The sequence below is a fragment of the Rhinopithecus roxellana genome, chromosome 12, assembly GCF_007565055.1.
Source record: "Rhinopithecus roxellana isolate Shanxi Qingling chromosome 12, ASM756505v1, whole genome shotgun sequence".
NCBI classification, from domain to species: Eukaryota; Metazoa; Chordata; class Mammalia; order Primates; family Cercopithecidae; genus Rhinopithecus; species Rhinopithecus roxellana.
The window spans coordinates 128,456,644-128,479,654 of NC_044560.1; the positions used below are offsets into that span (position 1 = coordinate 128,456,644).

The following is a 23,011-nucleotide window of genomic DNA, read 5'->3' on the forward strand; positions in this document are numbered from 1 at the left end:
AGGCAGGTGAGGGAATTCCCACCCATCTCCATGCTGAGAGTCACTTGACTTTTCCAGTAAAGTGCAGGGATCCCGTGGTAACCTGGATGTTCTGTGATGGCTGAGTGCGGGGGCGGGGGATGTGGGAGGTGGTGGAGTAGGACCTGTGAATGCCAGACCCAATTAGAAGTTAGAAGAAAACATGCTCCCAAGGATAATGTCTGCATTGTGCAGAATTCTCTCTCTCTCTCAAATACACACACACACACACACACACACACACACACACACACACACTCCTCACAAAATTAAGAGATAATGCTGGAGTTTTAGAAATGCAGTCTCTTGGGCTTCATTCCAGACCTACTGGATCAGAATCTGTATTTTAATAAGACCTCCCACTTTATTCATATGCATGTTAAAGTTTGAGAAGCACTCCTCTGGCATGGTTTAAATTCTTCAAATACTAAGATTTGCCTGCTTGCAGAGGTTGATAGAACCCAGAGCAATTAGTGTCAAATACTTTTAATTTTGTATATGAATAAAGATACAGTTTAAAGTGTGTACCTTAATGTTTTCAGTGGGGGGGGGATAAGCATTTTAATGAAATAATCAGATTAGGCATATTAATATGATCACATATGTTTACAAGATGTAGAAAGTTCTCCTTATGTATTAAAAAGAGACAACTGTAAAAAAAAAAATAATAGCAATACAAAGTGTATCCACATTCTTCTAATTAGAGAGGAAGAAAAGAAAAGAAAGATACAATGTGTCCCTTCCTCCCTTCCTTCCTTTTCTTCTGAACCCTTCCCCACTCCGCTACACATGCTCCTGGTTATTTACTTACACGACCTCATTCTACTCCTATGTTGGTCTTCTTGAGCCAGAGAAGCAAGAAAGTATAAATAAATAAAGTAGAAAATAAATAAACAAACCAAGAAAGCTCCAAATAGGGGGCGTCAGTCCCAGAAACCTTCGGTGGCTCTGAACTGTAGAAATCACTGATCAGAGACACAGATTTCCGTGGCCATGGGACTTTGCAGGATATACCCAAGGACAGGTGGCTATGGCTTCCAGAGGCTCTGTTGTACAGTGTGCAATCATTACAGCAAAGGCTTTAGAGACTGACAGACCTATGTTTGAATCATGTCTCTACCATGCGTTAGCTGTGTGCTCTTGGACGTGTCACTTGGCATTTCTGAGTCTCAATTCTCTCAAACATAAAATGCGGAAATAATAAGGGATAACAGTACTTACCTGATAGAGTTGTGAGAATTTGGAGAGGTAATGTAGGTAAAGCACTGACCCCAGGCCAGTGTTTAACAAAAGTGAGTTCCCTTCCTCTCCAGGGGAATTCTTCATCCAGGACTTTGTAGACTATAGTTTCTAACAGACTCCTGGGAGGAATCATGGCCAAGGCCTTTACTCTGGGGCCTTAAGGCACTCTCTTTTCTCCTGATTTGGGGAGGAGTCCTCTCCATCTTTAGTAATAAGTCTCAGAGAAGAAACAGATGGAGAGGACAACAACTTTTCAAAGGCTGGAGTATTTGTCCCTCCTCTTTACCTTCTAATTAGAGGAAAGATGACTGGCAGAGAGAGGGAGGCTGGGTCAGGACTTACCATCATGGCTGGGGCAATCACCCCTAACATCTGTCTGGGGATTTTAATGTTTCAGAGTTTTACCACATCTCTGATTTCCCTTTATCCCTAGAAGCACCCCCAAGGATCATGTAGGACCAGCAGAAGCAGTGTAAAGTAACTTTGAATCTGACATCAGAAAGACCTGCACTCAGCCGGGCATGGTGCCTCACGCTTGTCATCCCAGGCCAAGGCGGTGGATCACTTGAGGTCAGGAATTGGAGACCAGCCTAGCCAACATGGTGAAACCCTGTCTCTACTAAAAATAGAAAAATTAGGCAGGTGTAGCTGTGCATGCCTGTAGTCCCAGCTACTCAGGAGGCTAAGGCAGGAGAATCACTTGAACCCAGGAGGCAAAGGTTGCAGTGAGCTGAAATTGCGCCACTGCACTCCAGCATGGATGACAGAGTAAGTGAGACTCTGTCTCAAACAAACAAAAAAAGAGCTGTACTTAAATTCTAGCTTTTCTACTTATCTTAACAGATATATGTCTTCAGGCAAATTATTTAACTTTTCTGAGTCTCCTTTTCACATTTAGAAGTAGGAGACTTTCACAGTGTCATGTTTTCACCCCCATCAATATTACTGATGCTTGCTCATTTTCTAATGTGGGACCCGAAATTTACCAGGTGCTTAAAGAATCTTTTTGTTTTTCAGATTCATTGATTCTAGGTAAATCAGAGGAATAAGCAACATGAACAGAAAAAATGTAGAAAATGCTATTATGCTGAAGTGTAATTGTTGCTTCAGAAGTCCAGCATCTGGTGCACTTAACAATAGAGAATATATTAAAATTTTCCAAAATAAAAAAAAGAAGCAGGAGACTTCCTAGTGAAAATTAAATGGCATATGCAAAGTCTTTAATATAGCATTTGATACATGAGAGGGACTCAGTAAATTTTAGTAACTGTTATAATTATTAGGAAGAATGTGACGGCCCCCACTTAAAAGATCAGCAGTCTGAGGCTTAGAAAGACCAAGACTTATTCAAGTCTTATGATTTCCAGCCTGGGGCTCTTTCTATTTTGTGAAAACTGAGAGACTGTGGCTCAGTGGCTCTGAGCCCAGAGGGCTTTACCTGCCAAAAGTCCAGGCTGAGAACACTAATGTTATAATAGTGACGAATGGTGGCATCAGGCTTATATTTAGGGTTGTCTATTTTGGGATGAATTCACTCCCCCTGGTAATTGGGATTGTCAATGATCCGAGGTTTCCATTTTCCCTAAGCAAAGAACCAAACAGTGAACCCGGCATTAGTATTTTGTTATTCTTCTGATCTCATGCAATCAGAAAGGCCAATTGATGTGGTTTGGATCATGTCCCCACCCAAATCTCATGTTGAATTGTAATCCCCAGTGTTGGAGGTGAGGCCTGGTGGGAGGTGATTGGATCACAGGGGCAGAGTTCTCATAAATGGTTTAGCACGATCCCTCCTTTGTACTGAATAGTGAGTGAGTGATCATGAGATCTGCTTACTTTTAAATTGTGTAGCACCTCCCCCCTTTCTCTCTCGCTCCTGCTCCCACCGTGTGAGACACCCTGCCATCACCTTCCACCATCACTGTGGATACCTGAGGCCTCCCCAGAAGCTGATGCCACCATGCTTCCTGTATAGAGATGGTGGATATGCTATAACCAGCCTGGCCAGTAGAGTGAAACCCCGTCTCTACTGCAAATACAAAAAATTAGCCGGGCGTGGTGGCGCGTGCCTGTAGTCCTGGCTGCTCGAAAGGCTGAGGTACGAGAATCTCTTGAGCCCAGGAGGTGGAGGTTGCAGTGAGCCGAGATCATGCCACTGCACTCCAGACTGGATGACAGTGCAACACTCTGTCTCAAAATAAATGATTAAATAAATAAAATAAAAAGTGTCCCTACTCCTTGCACTTTTGGCTCATTCATGTCCTACCCTTTTTCCTTCTGGCCTATTTCTAAGACTTCCAGTTCCTGACCCCAAACCCATGTCCTATTTTGACTATGTTCCTGTGACAGGCTGCTTTCCACCACTCTGGACAAACTCCAGGCCCAGGGCTGCCTGGCCCTATACCTGTCAATGTTGGCCTTTACCAGTCCACCCCATCCTACGTAGGCACAGCCCTGAGAACAGGGCTCAGATGAGGCTATAGTCTTATTGGGGGGTTTAAGAGAAAGGAAGATGACAGGATCTCAGAATTTCTGTTTAATCAATCAGCATTTACATTTCTTTTGTCTCATCTCTCACACCCATTGGAAAGAGAGACCCCCCCCCTCACCTTATACTTTGGGTTTGGTAGCAGAGGCCTTTCCCACTCCCCATCCATAGCCTCATTCCAGTCATCTGGCTTCTTGGCTTCTGGATCCAGGATGTATTCAAAGTCTTCCCAGTCCTAAAATGAAATATTCCTTCATTAAGGTAGATGCGTAGGCTGGCATAAAACTGGGGGTCCAGACTGGGCGTGGTGGTTCACATCTTCAATCCCAGCACTTTGGAGGCCAATGTGGGAGGACTGCTTGAGCCTGGGAGTTCAAGACCAGCCTGGGCAATATAGTGAGACCCTGTCCCTACCCCAAAAAACTTCAAAAATTAGGTAAGTGTGGTGGCACGCACCTGGCAGGAGGATCTGAGCCCAGGAGGTGGAGGTCACAGTGAGCCATGATTATGTCACTGCACTCCAGCCTGGGTGACAGAGCGAGATCATAAAAAAAGGAGAGGAAAAGAAAGGAGAGGAGAGGAGAGGAGAGGAGAGGAGAGGAGAGGAGAGAAGAAACGGGGCATCCAGAGTGCTGTCAGGCTGGACCTGGGTAATTCCCTCTGCCCCCTCCCGCCATCATCTATATGAAGGTCCAGCTCAAGGCCTGTAAACAAACATAGGGCAGAAAACAAAGAGGCTTTAAGCACTTCCAATCCCTTCTCTGGGTTCACTATCACTTTGATCTTGAGTTCTTTAAGCTTAAGTAAGATGGGAATTTCCCTTGTCTCTGGACACACACTCCCCCACAATCATGGCCCCTTATTGTTATAATAGGTCTTTTAGCCTAGGTCCCTCTTCTTGAAGGCGTCTTGGTGACCTGCTTTGTATCCCAGTATGCTCCCAGGCCTGCGTCAGTCCTTCCTTGTACCCCAGGACCCTCTGATTTCCCAAGACAGAGATCTACAAGATCAAAAATAGCCTACCCCAACTTTTATATTTCTATGCTGTTTAGCCTCCAAGGCTTTGCTCTGTCTGCCTGGCAGTTCGCTTTGGTTGTGACCATTTGTCCAGATTGACTGAAGGCTTTCATGCCAGCCCACCAAACTCACAGTCATTCAACACAATTGTGATTGGGATGTTTCTCTGGTTCCTAGTCTGTCCCAGCAGTTTTATGATTCCTAAGACAGATAGTCAGCAACCTATCCTGGGGGCTATAGTTGTGACAGTGCCCTGTCGATTTAGTCAGTTTCCATCTTCCCTTGTTCCACTCAACAGGGAGCACAGAGGCCTGCAGCCTCTTTATTCTCCTAAAGCCCTTGAGCCAAGCCAACCCTGACTACATCAGGTGCATGATCCTCACCAGGAGGGGAGGGTCCATGTTTAGTCTTCCTACCCTAAGCCTGCCTTCTGGGCATGGCAGCAACCTAGCCCCTTATTTTTCCATGGTGCTAAAGGCCCAGACACTTTGCCTGATCATCTGCCTTAATTCCCTTACTACACCTCCCTCCACCAAGGACTGGGGCCCTTTGCTGAATCTCCCTACACGTGGCTAGGCAACTGCCCATCTCTCTGCAGGTCTCTCTTTAGGGGCTGGACTCCAGCTGCTTGGTCCCTGCCTGACCTCAAGCATCTCTTCTGCATGACACTGACCCTGCTCTGACCTGCAGAGTAGCAATGTGTTGGGTGAGGCCCTTCCTGGCCTGGCTCCAACAGACCTTTCCAACCTAATCTCCTACCATGCCCCACCTTGAACCTTATGTTCCCCAAATACTGAACTACTGCTTTCAGTGCTTTACACACCATGTTATTTCCCAACTAACAACTGTGCCTTTGCTTCTGCTGTTCCCTGGGTCTGGAATGTCTTCCCTCCACCCCAGTTTCCCACTTACTTTTCTCTAATAAATCTATTATTTGAAATCCAGCATATTATTAATCTATAAAGGCCCTACATTAAGGACTTCCTATATACCAGGCACTACATTATGTAATTTTTATTAGCTCATTTAATCTTCACAGTAATCTTCACACATAAGTATTAAAATAATTCCCATTTGCAAAATTGACTTTCACAGCAGTTATGCTCCTTGTGCAGGGTTCACTGCTAGTAGGATGGGGTTCCATAGTTAGAAAATGGTGGTGCTCAAACCCATATATGCCTGACCCCAGAGTTTATGTTCCCAACTCCTAAGTTAACTCACTCACTCAAGCATTTCCCTCTCTTTACCAGACCATTGCCTACACCTCAGCTCAGGCTGGGCTGAGATCCTCTTTTGGGCTTTCACTGGCTTGCCTCCCTGGCTCTCAGCACTGATCACATATTTTGATCTTTGTTTTCTTATCTGCCTCCCTTACTATATTCAGAATCCCCAGAGGGCAAGGGTTGTTCTATTCATAGCTATATCCAGTACAGCTTTCCAGAATAATAATAATGAGCCAATGAGTATACTCCATACATTCCCCATATTGATAACTTAAGAGTCAAAAAGATGTAGGTTCAAATCTTGGTTCTAACGCATATATGCTTGTGCAAGTTACTTCATTTTCTAAGCATCAGTTTCCTTATCCACAAAAGAGGGATCATAACACACTGTTCACAGAGGCTGCTGGATCCCCAACAAAGGTAAGTGGCTGCCCTCTTCCCTCCATGCCTCTTTGGAAAACAATATCTAGCTGAACACCTCCTTGAGGGATTGATGTCTCCAGTCTCTGCTCCATCATTCCCAGCCTCCTTCACCTATTTCCACAGCTGAGATCCCACCTGCTTCCCAGCCAAACGCCCTCTGATCTCAGGTTTCTTGTCTTCCAGATCCTCTATGTGCAGGCATTCATCCCATTTCCTTGGTTTCCGGGCATAGGGGTCTTTTATTTTCCTGGGAGGCAAGAAGTCCCAATCCTCCTTCAGATTCCCAGCTGCCACCTGCTGGTTGTCAATTTTAACCTCATAAATAGCATTGAAGCGAATAATCAGAGTATACAGGTGAGTGTCTGTATTGATCCATAAAGGGAATGGGGGAATATTTCAGTTCCATTTTGAACATCTTTAGATCCCAAGCATTAAATGCACCAGACCCTCAGTTCCCTGAATGCCACCACCCACATAATCACAAACAAACCTTACCATACTCTTTAACCCTTTTCTCTGGTTAACCCTATATGGATTCTGGGCCTCTCCTCCTAGTACACACTCCTCTGGTCTCCCTAGCCTTCATCTTTCCCTGCACTGAAGCTCTCATCATTCTCCGATCTTACCTGTCTTTCTGCCTGTCCCTCTAGACTGTGAGCAGGAGTCATATATGATTTATCTGTTGTGTCTGCAGCTTCCAGCATGAGGCCTGCCCCAGAGGAGGACCTCAGAGAGCTTCTGCATGGTACAGCCTTTGTACTGTCTTGCTAAAGAAGGCCTTGGGTGTGAAACGCTCATTCTCCAATGACTCCTGTGGGCTTCTCTAGGCTCGGTTCCTGCCTCTCTCTATGCTCCCACTTGCAGTGCTACTCTTTCTCAAGTTGCTTTGACTTTTCTCCTGTGATTATCTTTTCTAAGAATTCAGTTCTCCCTAAAATTGTCTTATCACTTCACAAGATCAAGTCATGTTCATCTTTCAAAGTGCAGCTCAGGGGAACTCTTCTCTAGGAAGTACTTCCTAAGCCTCCAGGTTGGGTAGGGGTCCTCTTCTGTGCTCCCACAGGTGCCCATCATACTAGGTAGTCACTCTGCTTGACTCTTACCTTCATTGACTGTGAGTTCTGTGAAGTCAAACGCCATGTCTGGCCCACTCCGTCCCCAGCCTAAGGCCCAGCACAGAGTTAGTATTTGGTGAATGCCTGTTGAATTGTTGATGAAATCCACCTACCATCCTCTAGCCAACCTAGGTGTCTCTAACTTGATGTTACTATGATACACTGACCCCCCCATTCCCGTTTCTAAGTCCAACACTCCCTCCTTCCCCCATCCTCTCCAATGTCTAGCAGTGGGGAACTGGGCCATGCCAAGTATTGTTCCACAAGAGGACCTCATATAACTTCTTAGGCTTTTGGATCAACTGCTCCTTTATGAAATCCTGCAATTTACAGCATTTCTCCAGATCTACTTTTTAACCTGTAAAATGGAGATGACAGTTTTAATTTATAGGATTTTGTAAGAATTAAATTACACATATAAAATATATCTCCTTCCCCCTTGGCTGAGGACCAGCACACACTCACCCTGCACTTGATGGTGTTGTTCTCATGGTATTTCCCTCGGTAATGAAGGATGACCTGTACTTTGTTGTTGCCAAAGTTACAAATGTCAGGTCCTGGAATAAACCCCAAAGCATAATTTCACGTAACTTTAAGGCAGTTTGCCTGGTGTAAGGCCAAGACCCAAGACAAACACAGCATGTGTGTTAATCGTCCCAGCAGGAAATAGATGGCACAATCAAATTTGGGATCATTTGAGAAGGATTTAATAAAAGGACGATTTACAAAGGTTGGGGCAGGACATTGTGAAAACATAAAGTACAGTGCTATGCTCAGGGCTAGCAACAATGGGGTTCGACCCCTAGGCCTAAAGGTGCTAGAAGGAGTGCTTGCCAGAGTCTGGAAGAAAGAATCCTGTGGAAAAGACAGGCAAGAGAGAAGCTGACTTTCAGTTGAGGAACACAACTCTCTTTTCCACCTCTGATCTCCCAGGGTTCCCATTGACCAAACCCAACCAGAAACCCCTTCTGTGCCAGGCATTTTATACCATGTCATTTAATTCTTACAACAAGTAGATGTTACTATCCCCCACTTTTAGCTGGGAAAATTGTGGCTCAGAACAGTTAAGCAGGTTGCTCAAACTCAAACAGCTAGTAAGTAGCATTGTTGGTATTCAAACCCAAGACTACCTAGAAACAGAGCCTGGGGCCCTTTATGCTTTGTAAAAACTCCAGAAGGGGCCGGGTGCGGTGGCTCAAGCCTGTAATCCCAGTACTTTGGGAGGCCGAGACGGGCGGATCACGAGGTCAGGAGATCGAGACCATCCTGGCTAACATGGTGAAACCTCGTCTATACTAAAAATACAAAAAAAAAAAAAAAAAAAAAAACTAGCCAGGCGAGGTGGCGGGCGCCTGTAGTCCCAGCTACTCGGAAGGCTGAGGCAGGAGAATGGCGTGAACCCGGGAGGCAGAGCTTGCAGTGAGCTGAGATCTGGCCACTGCACTCCAGCCCGGGCGACAGAGTGAGACTCCGCCTCAAAAAAAAAAAAAAAAAAAAAAAAAAAAAAAACTCCAGAAGGAACTCTAGAGATCATCAGTGTCTCTAAGCCCAGAAAGCCTTATCTGCCAACTGTCAGGAATAGATTTAACATAATTTTCTCTTCTTTTCTTTTCTTTCTTTTTGAGACGGAGTCTCAGAGTCTCACTCTGTCACCCAGGCTGGAGTGTAGTGGTGCAACCTCAGCTCACTGCAACCTCTGCCTCCCAGGTCCAAGCAATTCTGCTGCCTCAGCCTCCTGAGTAGCTGGAATTATGGGGGCCCGCCACCATGCCCAGCTAATTTTTTTTTTCTCGAGATGGAGTCTTGCTCTGTCACCTAGGCTAGAGTGCAGTGGTGCAATCTCAGCTCACTACAACCTCCACCTCCCGGGTTCAAGCAATTATCCTGCCTGGTATTACAGGCACCCACAACCACACCTAGCTAATTTTTGTATTTTCAGTAGAGCTGGGGTTTCACCATGTTGGCCAGGTTGGTCTTGAACTCCTGACCTCAGGTGATCTACCCGCCTCAGCCCCCCGCAGAGTACTGGGATTACAGGAGTGAGCCACTGCAACCAGCCTTAATTTAATTTTCAGCCTTACCTCCCATGTTACCACTCTCTGACTATCCAAAGCACACACGTGGTTAAGTAAGATCTGGACTGCCCCAAGGAGGCCTAGTTACATATTTAGGTTACAGATGCAACACTCTGGACACATTACAGATACTAAAAAAAAAAAGGTCACTTCCCTGGCCTCCTGTGCTTTTCTCTCACTGAGGCAGAGTACAGTGCCTTATTGTAGTGTACCTTTGAGAGGGTCTACATAGCTGATGACCTCCTTCTCCTCTTCTGAGAACTGGAGAATGTCTCCCCGTGCTATAGATCTCTTAATATGGTACCATGTGCCTCCTCACCTCTGTGGTTTACTTATATTAACATTCAGGTTTAGAGTTGCTTTTTTCAGGTCTTTGAAGAGTCCTACTACGTGGAGACAGGGGTAGAGTTATCATATTAGACATTTTCTGTTCCAAGTGAATCTGAATGTTTTCAACAACTACAGTGGTTGTCATTAGGACCTAATGTAGCTGACAGTGACTGCTGTCAGAGAGCTTACCAAACATGATGTAATACTCAGATCCTGAGTGCATATCTTCCTGGTTCAGGGTGGCAGGAAAGAGTTTTACATATCCGCCACCACAATCGATGCTTTGCTCGTGTTTTACTGAAAACTGAACCACCAAGGTCTCATTCTTATTGCTGAATGGTTTCAGCCTGGTTGAAAGGGCATAAAACTTGGCATCTTCACTGGTTTGGAGACCTAGAAGCAGAAAGCACAGAGTCTTCAGGCTTAAATACCCAAAAAGCAGCCAGAGAAATCCAGCACTTAACCTCAACAATCTCTGGTATTTTCTTCCATACCTGTGCTGAAAGCTTTGCACACATTCTTTTATTCAAGCCTCAGAGCAACCCTGCAAAATGAGTATTATCTCCACTTTACAATCAGGAGGCTGAGTCATAAGGAGGTGAGTGACCTGCCTAGGGCCACATAGCTAGTAAGGAGCCAAGCTGGAATTTTAAGCCATATTTGTCTGATTCTTTCCCCATACCATGCTCTCTCTGATTTTCAAGAGATACTTGAAGACTGTTCTACAACTTTACAAAACAAAGACCTGTTTTTCTGAGTCTCCCCTGGGTGACCAGAATGAGGTTCCACCCTACAAAAGTGCTGTGGTAGAAAGAGCCCCTGCACTTTCCAGACATCTTCCTACCATAGCCTAGTAGATCAAATAGTAATCATTGCTAACATTCACTGAACACTTACTCATTGCCACTGTGTTTCATTCATATATATTACTACTGTACTTAAGCTTCATAATAACCCCATGAAGTGGGTTCTCCTAATTTCTCTGCTTTATCATGAAGACATTGAGGCTATTTCACTGGTGCAGGATCACTCAACCGGTTCATTTAATTCTAGAGCCCCCATCCTCAACCACAAGACTTTACTTCCTCCACCAGAGAGTATCAGGGCAATAATAGATCTCAGAGCCTTTCTAGTCTAACCACATTACTTTATAAATGAGCAGACCAAGCCCTAGTGAGGAAAAGTTACTTATCCAAGACCATAGAGTCACAAATGAATCACGCCATACAAGCCAAGTCTCCTGGCTTCCAGGCTAGTGGTCTTTCTATTATTCCATGATGCTGCCCAGCTTACTGGTTAGGGCTCTGTTAACTCTCTGAGTTTCAATTCCACATCAGCAAAATGTGGAGAATTACTCCGATGTCATAGGAGTCCTGTTGAAGATCAAGTGAGTGAGAGATCTGAGAAGTACTTTGTAAACTGTCAACATAAAATGCAAGGGGCTATCATTATTCGTACTTGGTGAGGGTCCTTCCTTTTTTTTTTCTTTTGAGACAGAGTCTTGCTCTGTCGCTAGCCTGGAGTGCAGTGGCATAATCTCGGCTCACTGCAACCTCCGCCTCCCGGGTTCAAATGATTCTCCTGCCTCAGCCTTCCAAATGGCTGAGATTATAGGTGCCCACCACCACGCCTGGCTAATTTTGTATTTTTAGTGGAGACAGGGTTTCACCATGTTGGTCAGGCTGGTCTCGAACTCCTGACAGGCGTGAGTCACCGCGCCCAGCTGGGTCCTTCCTTATGATCCCACAGCTCTCTGTACTTTCCTGGGTCACACTATGTTGAAACTAGGTTTATTTCCGTCTCCTTGAATAATTTTTAGGTTCTGAAGAACAGGGGCTTCTTTATATTCCCGGAATCTGGAACAGGACCTGGCATAGAAGAAAGGCTCAATAAGTATGTGTGAAATTACACGGAAAAATCACAGGTTCTGAATTAGACAATAAAGCTCATGAGCATTTATTGTACACAAGGCTCTGTGGTAAACAGTTTCATGTCTGACATTGTGTTAGGAGCTGTCTACATTTTAAAGAATATGCTTGACCTGGCATGGTGGTTCATGCCTCTAATCCCAGCACTTCAGTATGTCAAGGCAGGAGGACTGCTTGAGGCCAGGAGTTTAAGACCAGCATGGGCAACATAATGAGAACTTGTCTTTGCAAAAAATTTTAAAAATTAGTTGGGGATGGTGGTACATGCCTGTAGTCCCAGCTACTCTAGAGGCTGAGGTGGGAGAATCATTTGGGCCCAGGAGTTTGAGGCTGCAGTGAGCTACAATCACACCATTGCACTCCAGCTTGGGTGACAGAGCAAGACCCTGTCTTAATCAAAACAAAACAAAATTAAACAAAGTATGCTTACTTCCCCAAAGACCCCAAGAACAGCTAGAGTAACCAGGGAAGACTTCATGGAGGAGGGAGTGTGCACAAGGGAAAGAGCACTGAACCTGCAGGCAAGACCAAGTTTTGAGTCTCTATTCTGCCAAACACTACTTCGTAGCTCAATTCCACCTGACTTCTCTCTAAGCCTCTTTTGTAACCCAGGACTCTTCTAGAGAACAAGGAGGAATCTAATGAACCTGAATGGGATACAATGTGAGGGACAACAACCAGGAAATCACACTGAGAGGAGATGGGTGGCTGAGCAGACTACCCTCACTGGCATCACCAAGGCACAGCTTCCCGCGGTTCATGCTGTCTCCACTTTCTCTCTACTCTGGAAATGGTTTTCCCTTTAATACCGTTTAATACTCTGGGAACAGTTTTCCAGAGTGGATTTAAAATTTAAAATTCTCAAGCCAGTTCATAATTCTCTCCTTTAATCAATATGAAAATGAGATTCATAACAGTAGCCAGGAGGAAGAAGATGGGAAATCACTTCAGGGAATGATCAATGGATTCTACTTAGAGGACAAAAGCTTTCTCAGACAAAAAACTCAAGCCTGCAGAACTTGTGCTCAGAGCTCACCTTTCCTCCACAATATTATTTGGTTCTTAACAAAAGCCCTGTCTAATGAGCATGGCAGGCGATGGTTATTATCTCCATCTAGTATTGAAGCTCAGAGAAATAAGAATTGCCGAAATTATGCAGCTAGTAAGTCATGGGAGTTAGCCCTAGGGCCTGTCTGCTCCTCTCTCCGTCACAGTAAGCTCCTCTAGGGAAGAACAACATTTGGATGTTATACAGTGCCTTCCCCTGTTTCAAGTGCAGCACGCTATTTTTAAAATCCTAGGGGGTTGGGGAAAGCAAGAGTCCAGCAGTAATGAATATAGTCCCTAGAGTCAGACCCAGAATCAGGTTCTACCTCTTGCCAGCTGTGTATATAGCCTTGGGCAAATAACTTCTCTGAGGCTCCTCTGAAAAACTGGGAAAATAATAGTAATCACTTATTAAAGTTGTTAGGAAGACTAGCAGGGATTTGTGGAAGGGCTTAGTTTTGAACTCCTGTTATTCAATGAATGGACATACTATTTTTGTGGAGAGTTCATTCTTTTCCATCTACTAATTTTTTTAGTATATGTACTGCCGAAGGGAGCACTCCATCTACTAACTTTTTATTTTGGGAAAGAGAAATTAATTGGGTGGGCCAGGTGCAGTGGCGCTCACGCCTGTAATCCCAGCAATGTGGAAGGCTGAGGTGGGTGGATCACCTGAGATCAGGAGTTCGAGACCATCCTTACTAACATGGTGAAATCCTGTCTCTACTAAAAATACAAAAATTAGCGGGGCATGATGGCACATGCCTGTAGTCCCAGCTACTTGGGAGGCTGAAGCCAGAGAATCACTTGAACTGCGGAGGCAGAGGTTGCAATGAGCCAAGATCGTGCCACTACACTCCAGCCTGAGAGACAGAGTGAGACTCCATCTCCAAAAAAAAAAAGGTCGGGTGCAGTGGCTCACGCCTGCAATCCCAACACTTTATGAGGCCGAGGCAGGTGGATCACCTGAGGTTGGGAGTTTGAGAACAGCCTGACCAACATGGTAAAACCCTGTCTTTACTAAAAATGCAAAATTAGCTGGGCATGGTGGTGCATGCCTGTAATCCCAGCTACTTGGGAGGCTGAGGCAGGAGAATCACTTGAACCCAGGAGGCCGAGGTTGTGGTAAGTCGAGATTGCACCTTTGCACTTCAGCCTGGGCAACAAGCGCGAAACTCCGTCTGAAAAAAAAAAAAAAAGGCCAGACGCGGTGGCTCACGCCTGTAATCCCAGCACTTTGGGGGTTGAGGTGGGCAGATCACAAGCTCAAGAGATGGAGACCATCCTGGCCAACATGGTGAGACCTCGTCTCTACTAAAAATACTAACATTAGCTGGGCAGGGTGGCTCGCACCTTTAGTCCCAGCTACTTAGGAGGCTGAGGCAGGAGAATCGCTTGAACCTGGGAGGCGGAGGTTGCAGTGAGCCAAGATCACAGCATTGCACTCCAGCCTGAGCAACAGAGAGAGACTCCATCTCAAAAAAAAAAAAAAAAAAAAAAAAAAAAACAAGGAAATGGATTTGGTGATTGGGTGATATCACAGACAAAAACAGTTGTATAAAAGTCAGAATTTCCCCAATTAGTATATTAATATACAATAATTATATGTGCTAATACTGAGTTCCAGTATTTACCTTTATCTTTTTCTTTGTCTCCATAAAATTTTCCTGCAGCGAGCTGAAATTTACCATAATCTGGCTGATGTTTAGACTGCACCCATCGTTTTTTCCATTCATCTATGGGTAAAGGAGAATAAAAGAACTTAAAGACAAAATGCAGCTAATACTGACCAAGACTTACAGGAATGGTAAAGGTATGTCAAGGGATGACTCTAGTATTCCTGAAATTCCTCTCATTGTCCGATTGTCTGAATCCCACTATTTGTGTATTACCATGTGCAGTGGCTTGAATACCAAGTAGTTGAGGCACTTATACTTTAATACCCTACTTCACCCTCCTCTATGACAGTTAAGAGCTGAAAATCACCATAGGAATGTATGGTTGAAAGGCATGAAACAGGCCAGGCACGGTGGCTCATGCCTGTAATCCCAACACTTTAGGAGGCCAAGGCAGGCAGATGACAAGGTCAGGAGTTCAAGACCAGCCTAGCCAATATGGTGAAACCCTGTATCTACTAAAAATACAAAAAATTAGTCAGACATGGTGGCGGACGCCTGTAGTCCCAGCTCCTCAGGGGGCTGAGGCAGGAGAATCACTTAAACCCAGGAGGTGGAGGTTGCAGTGAGCTGGATTACACAATTGCCCTCCAGTGTGGGTGACAGAGCAAGACTCTGTCTCAAAAAAAAAAAAAAAAAAAGAAATGAATTTGGTGATTGGTTGGGTGATCACAGACAAAAACAAAAACAAAAGAAAGTCATGAAACATTTATTCTCATAAAAGTAGATGGAACTCATCCCTTAGATGAGTTCTTAGAGGGACTCGTCCCTTATACATATTTATGTTTAGTAAAGTAATAAAATCAGCTCACCAAGTAAAGAGATTAGCAACAACATTTTATACCTTCTTGAATTAGTAATGATGATAATGAACAATCAATTTCCATTTATGCTGTTCTGTTGCTTAAACTTTTTAATCTCTTTCTTGTAGTTTCAAGGAGATGCTGAAAAATTTGTTTTGCTTTGGCATGGATGGCATGTAGACAAAGAGACATTCTTCTTGGGTCCTGGCACTCCATCCAAATATTCAGTGCCTTTCTGATTTTATGCTTCAGAGTTGCTGACTCCCATTTCCTGGGCCCACTAAGGGTCCCAGAGTCACAGGGCAATTTGGCAGCTTTAGCTGGAAGAGGCCTTCAGGGTAAACTTTATTTGATCTTCTCCCTGTAGTTCAATGGATAGTTCTCTACTCCCACTCCCCAGTATCTAGGTTTTGTTTGTTTGTTTCATTTTTTTGAGACAGAGTCTTATTCTGTCACCCAGGCTGGAGTGCAGTGGCCTGATCTCAGCTCACTGCAACCTCTGCCTCCTGGGTTCAAGTGATTCTTCTGCCTCAGCCTCCTGAGTAGCTGGGATTACAGGTGCCCGCCACCTCACCCGGCTTTTTTTTTTTTTTTTTTTTTTTTTGGTATTTCTAGTAGAGACAGAGTTTCACCATATTGGCCAGTCTAGTTTCGAATTCCTGACCTCAAGTGGTCCACCTACCTCGGCCTCCCAAAGTGCTAGGATTATAGGCGTGAGTCATAGTGCCCAGCCCCCAGTATCTAGGTTTATTTTTTATTTTTTATTTTTTCTTCTTTTTTTTTTTTTCGAGACGGAGTCTTGCTCTGCTGCCCAGGCTGGAGTGCAGTGGCCGGATCTCAGCTCACTGCAAGCTCCGCCTCCTGGGTTCACGCCATTCTCCTGTCTCAGCCTCCCGAGTAGCTGGGACTACAGGCGCCCGCCTCGTCGCCCGGCTAGTTTTTTGTACTTTTTAGTAGAGACGGGGTTTCACCGTATTAGCCAGGATGGTCTCGATCTCCTGACCTCATGATCCGCCCGTCTCGGCCTCCCAAAGTGCTGGGATTACAGGCTTGAGCCACCGCGCCCGGCCTAGGTTTATTACCTTATCTCTACCCATGAATATCCCACATCAACACACATCCAGCAAGACCACCCTGAGCTGGCTCTGTCAGCTCCTATTACTCATGTCTGATGACTGAACTGTTTCCCCTTATGAGACCCAGGGGACTTGAGCTTAAGAACATGCCACTTCAAAATATGCTGCTCTTCCATATCGACTATTTTGAATTAAAGGCACTTATAAAACAGCAAGTGTAAGAAGATCACTCTGACCTTCATTCTGTTTCTGAAAAGCAGGGGAAAATTCCCCACATGAAAGATGTCTTCCCTATACCAAAAGGAAAGTAACATTTTTATTATCAAAGACAGGAAGTTGAAGCCAAAGGAAATCTATACAAACAAAACTTTGTTAAACTAACCCTTATCTCCCTCCTCACTTTTCTACCTAATTATCCTGGCCTAAGCCCCTTTCCCTTACCACATTTCACAACTTACGATTCTTTGTCCAATTCACCACACAAGTAGTTGGCTCTACCTGCTTCTATAGGTCTTCATTTCCTGGGAGGGCTCCCATGTCACATAAAACTTATATTAAATACATTTCTATGCTTTTCTCCTGTTAATCTGTCTGATACCAATTTAATTTTCAGGCCCCACTGAAAAAATTCTAAAAGGGAAGAGGTTTTACCTCTTCAACACTTTCTGTGGTCTCCCCCTGTCTCTTTCAAGGTCATGGTAATTAGACAGGTCTTGGTGACCACCTCTGTCACTCCCTCCTGAGGGAGGGGCCCCAGGAGCTTCTTTCTGCCTTAACTTGCTGTGGCTTGAATTAAGTGGATCCTGCTTCCCTGACCATCATCTACACAGTGAAGAATAATGGTAGATGCCAAGGCAAAAAGATGTGTTATGTGTTAGGCCCTCCTGGGGTTCCCTAAAAACTTCACTTTATTCACGCTCATGGACAATACTGTGAGATAGGTGTTTTGTTGGTTGTTTTTGTTTTTTGTTTTCAGGGTCTTTTTTTGTTTGTTTTGAGACAGGGTCTTGCTCTGTCGCCCAGGTTGGAGTGCAGTGGCATGATCATGGCTCACTGTAGCCTCAATCTCCTGGGCTCAAGCAATCCTCCCAACTCAGTCTCCTAAGCAGCTGGGACTCCAAGCACACCACTACACCTGGCTAATTTTTTGATTCTTTGTAGAAATTAGGATCTCACTATGTTAGCCAGGCTGGTCTCAAACTCCTGGGCTCAAGCGATCCTACTTCCTTGGCCTCTTAAAGTACTGGGATTACAGGCATGAGCCACCACGAGGTATTTTTAAATACCATTTTGCATCTAGTAAGTGGTAGACCTGAGATTTGAACCCAAATCTGTCTGATTTCAAAACTGTCTGATATAGTTTGAATGCATGTCCCCATCAAATCTCATGTTGAATTGTAATCTCCAATGTTGGAGGTGGGGCCTGGTGAGAGGTGTTTGGATCATGGGGGAATCCCGTTGGTGATCAGCGCACTCTCGCTCTGAGTTTGCTCTGAGATCTGGTCCTTTAAAAGTGTGTGGCACCTCCCCCTCCTACTCTCTCTCTCGCTCTCATTCCTGTTTTCACCATGTGACATACCTGCTCCCCCTTCACCTTCTGCCATGATTATACGCTTCCTGAGGCCTCCCTAGAAGCTGAGCAGATGCCAGAACCATGCTTCCTATAAATCCTGCAGAATCGTGAGCCAATTAAGCCTCGTTTCTTTATAAATTACCCAGTCTCAGGCATTTCTTCTTTTCCTTTTTCTCTTTTTTTGACGGAGTCTCGCTCTGGCCCAGGCTGGAATCCAGTGGCTTGACCTCGGCTCACTGCAACCACTGCCTGTGGTTCAAGCGTGCCACCACGCCCGGCTAATTCTGTGTATTTTTAGTAGAGATGGGATTTCAACCTGTTAGCCAGGATGGTCTCCATCTCCTGACCTCATGATCCACCCACCTTGGCCTCCCAAAATGCTGGGATCACAGGCCTGAGCCACCGCTCCCAGCCCTAGTCTCAGGCATTTGTTTATAGCAATGCAAGAACGGCCTACTGCATTGTCTTTTCTCTGAAAGAAGAAAGAAAAAGTGCTATGTAGAAAAAATGTGTGTAAGGCTGGGCGTGGTGGCTCACGCCTGTAATCCCAGCACTTTGGGAGGCTGAGGCGGGCGGATCACAAGGTCAGGAGTTCAAGACCATCCTGGCCAACATAGTGAAACCCCCGTCTCTACTAAAAATACAAAAAAAGGCCGGGCGCGGTGGCTCAAGCCTGTAATCCCAGCACTTTGGGAGGCCGAGACGGGCGGATCACGAGGTCAGGAGATCGAGACCATCCTGGCTAACACGGTGAAACCCCGTCTCTACTAAAAATACAAAAACTAGCCGGGCGAGGTGGCGGGCGCCTGTAGTCCCAGCTACTCGGGAGGCTGAGGCAGGAGAATGGCGTAAACCCGGGAGGCGGAGTTTGCAGTGAGCTGAGATCCGGCCACTGCACTCCAGTCCGGGCGACAGAGCGAGACTCCACCTCAAAAAAAAAAAAAAAAAAAAAAAAAAAAAAAAAATACAAAAAAAATTAGCCGGGCGTGGTGGCAGGCGAATGTAGTCCCAGTTACTGGGGAGGCTGAGGCAGGAGAATGGCGGGAACCCAGGAGGTGGAGCTTTCAGTGAGTGGAGATTGTGCCACTGTACTCCAGCCTGGGTGACAAAGCAAGACTCCGTCTCAAAAAAAAGAAAAGAAAAAATGTGTGTAATAATCATAGCTACTGTTTGGAACCATATGTCAGGCATTGTGCTGAGTATTTTCATGCATCATCTCATTGCATTCTCATAATAGCCCTGTGATGAATGTCCTATTTTTTCCCCATTCAAAAGATAGAGAAATAGAAGCTCAGAATCTTGCCCAAAAGCCCAGTTATAAGTAAGTGGGTAAGCCAGGCTCAGACCCAGTTCTAGGTAACACCAAAATCTGTACTTTTAACTTCTATACATGACTTCCCATGAAATCACGTGTGAGAAAAGCCCTTTGTAACCCAAAGAGTGTGCAACAAATGTAAGATTCAATCATAGCACTTCACGGTCTGTAATTAATAGTTTGTGTATGATTTGAGTAATGTCTGTCCTCTCTACCAGACTAGTAAAATCTATAACTATTCTGCTGACCGTTGTGTGCCAGTATTTAGCACAGAGTAAATAACCAAAAATATCTGTTGAATAACTAAATGGATGCATGATCACGACTTGTGCCTAAGCCGTAAGATTCTTAGCCTTACTAATGGATTGACTCTTTTATTCTCCATTTGACAAATGTTAATTGATTCTAAAAAACTTGTAGAAATAGTTGTATAACTTTGGCCTTGAACTTTATGGTAGAGGAGGTTAGAATAGAACTCAAAACTTCTCCATGCTAATTATTTTTCTGGGTGAACAGTATCAGTACAAATCAAACCTGACACGATTTAGGGTGTCTCAAAATAAGGAGCCTCTCTTCTTGTTAGGAGAATAATATCATATGATTAATGAAGTCCCTTTAACTTTTCACATTTTTTTCTCTTAACATCATAACATCATAAAGGCTCAAGCCAGAATGACCCTTTAGTGGTGACTTCCTCATATTAGAGGTAGGCAAACTGAAACCCAGAGAAGGAAGTGACTTGCCCATGCACACAGAGTTGTCAGTTACAGATCTAAGACTAGAACCCAGTTCTCCTGCACCCTTGTTTTGGGCTAATTAATTCCGTTCTTCAGGAAACGCTTATTGAGCATTCACTCTGTGCCAGGCATCAGATACACAGAAATGAGAATCTGACAAGGTCCTTTCAGGGACCTGTGAGTTTTAGGGAATTTATAATCTGGTGAAAGAGACAGACAAGTAAACAATTAAACAGTAAACAAGTAAACAGACAAGTCGAACAACAGTGTGGTAAGGGTAGTGATAGAAAGCACAGGGCAATAAAATTCAGGAAAACACTGACTGCTCCTTGGCATCAAGGCAGACTTCAGAGTAGGCATGCCTGAACGTCACATGAACTTATCTCTGTATCTGTACTTCCCAGAGTGTCTGGCTTGTGATGAAGCTCAAATCAAAAGACCTGGCTAGGGACTCATTTCTGCCACTAGCTTCAGCAGAATCTTTTTTTTTTTTTTAGATGGATTCTCACTCTGTTGCCCAGACTGGAGTGCAATGGTGTGATTTCAGCTCACTGCAGCCTCTTCAGCAGAATGTTGACCCTCTCTGAGATTCAGTTTCTTCATCTGTAGAAAGGAGTTACCTAAGGTATAGAGTTTCTTCTGGAAGAATTAAGTGAAACTGCATGCAATACCATGTTAGGCACACTAGAAGTGATCAATAAATACGACTTGAGTATTTGTGTACATACGTAGTCTGTGCATATGTGTATATGTATACAAAGATATACATAGGTAAACAAATGTAAATATTTTTAGATTTGAAAGTGAAAGCCATGCTTTCCAGGTACCTACTCCTTAGACTCAGAATAGGTTCATTAGAAATGCTTATTTAAATAAAAATACATATTTGCTGCCTTTATTCCACATAATCAGATTGTATTCTGCAAAAGAGAATTTGCTAGATAAGTTAAAGCTTCTCTCTTCAGGTGCCAACATGTTGTCTACATTTTCAATGAGAAATTTTTCTAGACATAATGAAAGACCCTGACCTCTAATATATATAATCCTAAACAAAATTTAAACTTTCCCAGGAGTTTGAGACCAGCCTGGGCAACATGGCGAAACCTCGTCTCTACAAAAAATAGAAAAATTAGCCAGGCATGGTGATGCGTGTCTGTAGTCCCAGCTACTTGGGAGGTTGAGGTGGGAGGGTCAACTGAGCCCAGAGAGGTCAAGGCTGCAATAAGCCATGATTATGCCACTGCACTCCGGCCTGGGTGACAGAGTGAGACTCTGTCCCAAAATACTACTACTACTACTACTACTAATAATAATAATAATTTAAATGTTCTTGAAGACTCAAGGCCTGTATTAGGCTGTAATGTACAGCAGAGGTTTGGGTCTGGTTTTGTAATGTTTCTGTCTGCACTGTCCTTGTTCTGCTGTGAGCACTCACTTCTCTCTGAGATCCATGTTTGCCTCTAGCAATCCAACCAATTCTCATGAGACTGGTAGACCTACATCCCTGCTTAACTGACTGCCAATTTATCTGCCTGCTGCCTTTTCTTTCTTCTTTCCTGCCAGTCTACCTTTATGTCTGCCACATAGACCATAATCATTCAAATATTTATCAACTGTTAAAAAGCCTTGTGGGGTGGTGAACAGCATGAGATAAGAATCTCAGCCTTTCCACCAATTTCTGAATATGACCTGAGTAAATCACTTTTCTGAATCTGTGTCCTCATGTATAAATAAGGATTACATTTAAACTCTTTAAAGAAAGGAATTCTGTGCCCATAGTAGGTGCTCAATAAATGTTTGTGGAATAACAGATTGGCATGAGGGTCAAATTAATTAAGATAATAAATATAACTATTGCTGCTGTCATTGAATGAGAGTCTTTAACAGGTCCTCCATTTATCTTGGAGGCTGTCATTTCTAATCAACTATACCCTAGAAAGCAGGCCAAATTTGCTAAAAAAAAAAAAAAAAAAAAAAGTGTGCATTAAATAAGACCCTCTATGCTGAAAGCAGAAAAGAATATAAGCTTTTCACTTAAACATTTACAGAGATCCTATGTTGTGCCAGTCTGAGTGCTAGATGCCAGGGTGCTAAAGTGAGCAAGACAATTCCTCAAGCCCTTAAGTCCTCAAGGAATTCACAATCTAATGGGAGAGACAGGCAAATAAATTATCTGCTTTTCTTATTTTATATTTCTTCATTTTTCAAAGTAAAATAATTTCTTGTAGAAAATGTAGAAAGCCCAGAAGAAGCAAATAAGCAGTAAAAACATCCATGATACCTACCACTCACCACTCAGAAATGATCATTGTTAACATTTTGGTATACTATATTTCCTTCTAGCCTTTTTTTTTTTTTTTTTTTTTTTTTTTTTTTTTTTGAGATAGAGTCTTGCTCTGTTGCCCAGGCTGGAGTGCAGTGGCATAACCTTGACTCACCACAACCTTGTCTCTCAGGTTCAGGTGATCCTGCCACCTCAGGCATGTGCCGCCACACTAGCTAATTTTTGTATTTTTTTTTTGTAGAGATGGAGTTTCACCATGTTGCCCAGGTTGGCCTCAAACTCCTGGGCTTAAGCAATCTGCCTGCCTCAGCCTCCCAAAGTGCTGGGATTATAAGGTGAGCCACTGCTCCTGGCCAGAATGTCTTTCTACTAGGGTTTGTCTGACATTTTTCTCGTGATTAGATAGAGGTTATAGGCTTTGGAGAAGAAGGCCACAGAGGTAAACAGCCATTCTCATGACATCGCATTAATGGTGCATGCTATCAACATGACATCACTGATGGTGTTAACACCAATCACCTGGCTGAGGCGGTATGTGTCAGGTTTCTCCATTGAAAAGTTACTCTTTTTCCCCCTTCTTTCCATATTGCACTCTTTAAAAGACAGTCAATATGTACAGTCCACACTTAAGCAGTGGGGAG

General features: G+C 44.1%; 1 protein-coding gene across 1 annotated transcript in view; it reads right to left on the reverse strand.

Moving 5' to 3' along the window:
* The window catches only part of LOC104667845 (calreticulin-like), a 46,919-nt gene that overhangs the window by 10,990 nt on the left and 12,918 nt on the right, over positions 1-23,011 (reverse strand). Inside the window, 7 exon segments of the mRNA XM_010370423.2 lie at positions 2,699-2,842; positions 3,870-3,983; positions 6,547-6,773; positions 6,920-6,925; positions 7,988-8,083; positions 10,121-10,324; positions 14,541-14,642. Coding sequence (XP_010368725.1) covers positions 2,699-2,842; positions 3,870-3,983; positions 6,547-6,773; positions 6,920-6,925; positions 7,988-8,083; positions 10,121-10,324; positions 14,541-14,642 — 893 coding nt within the window.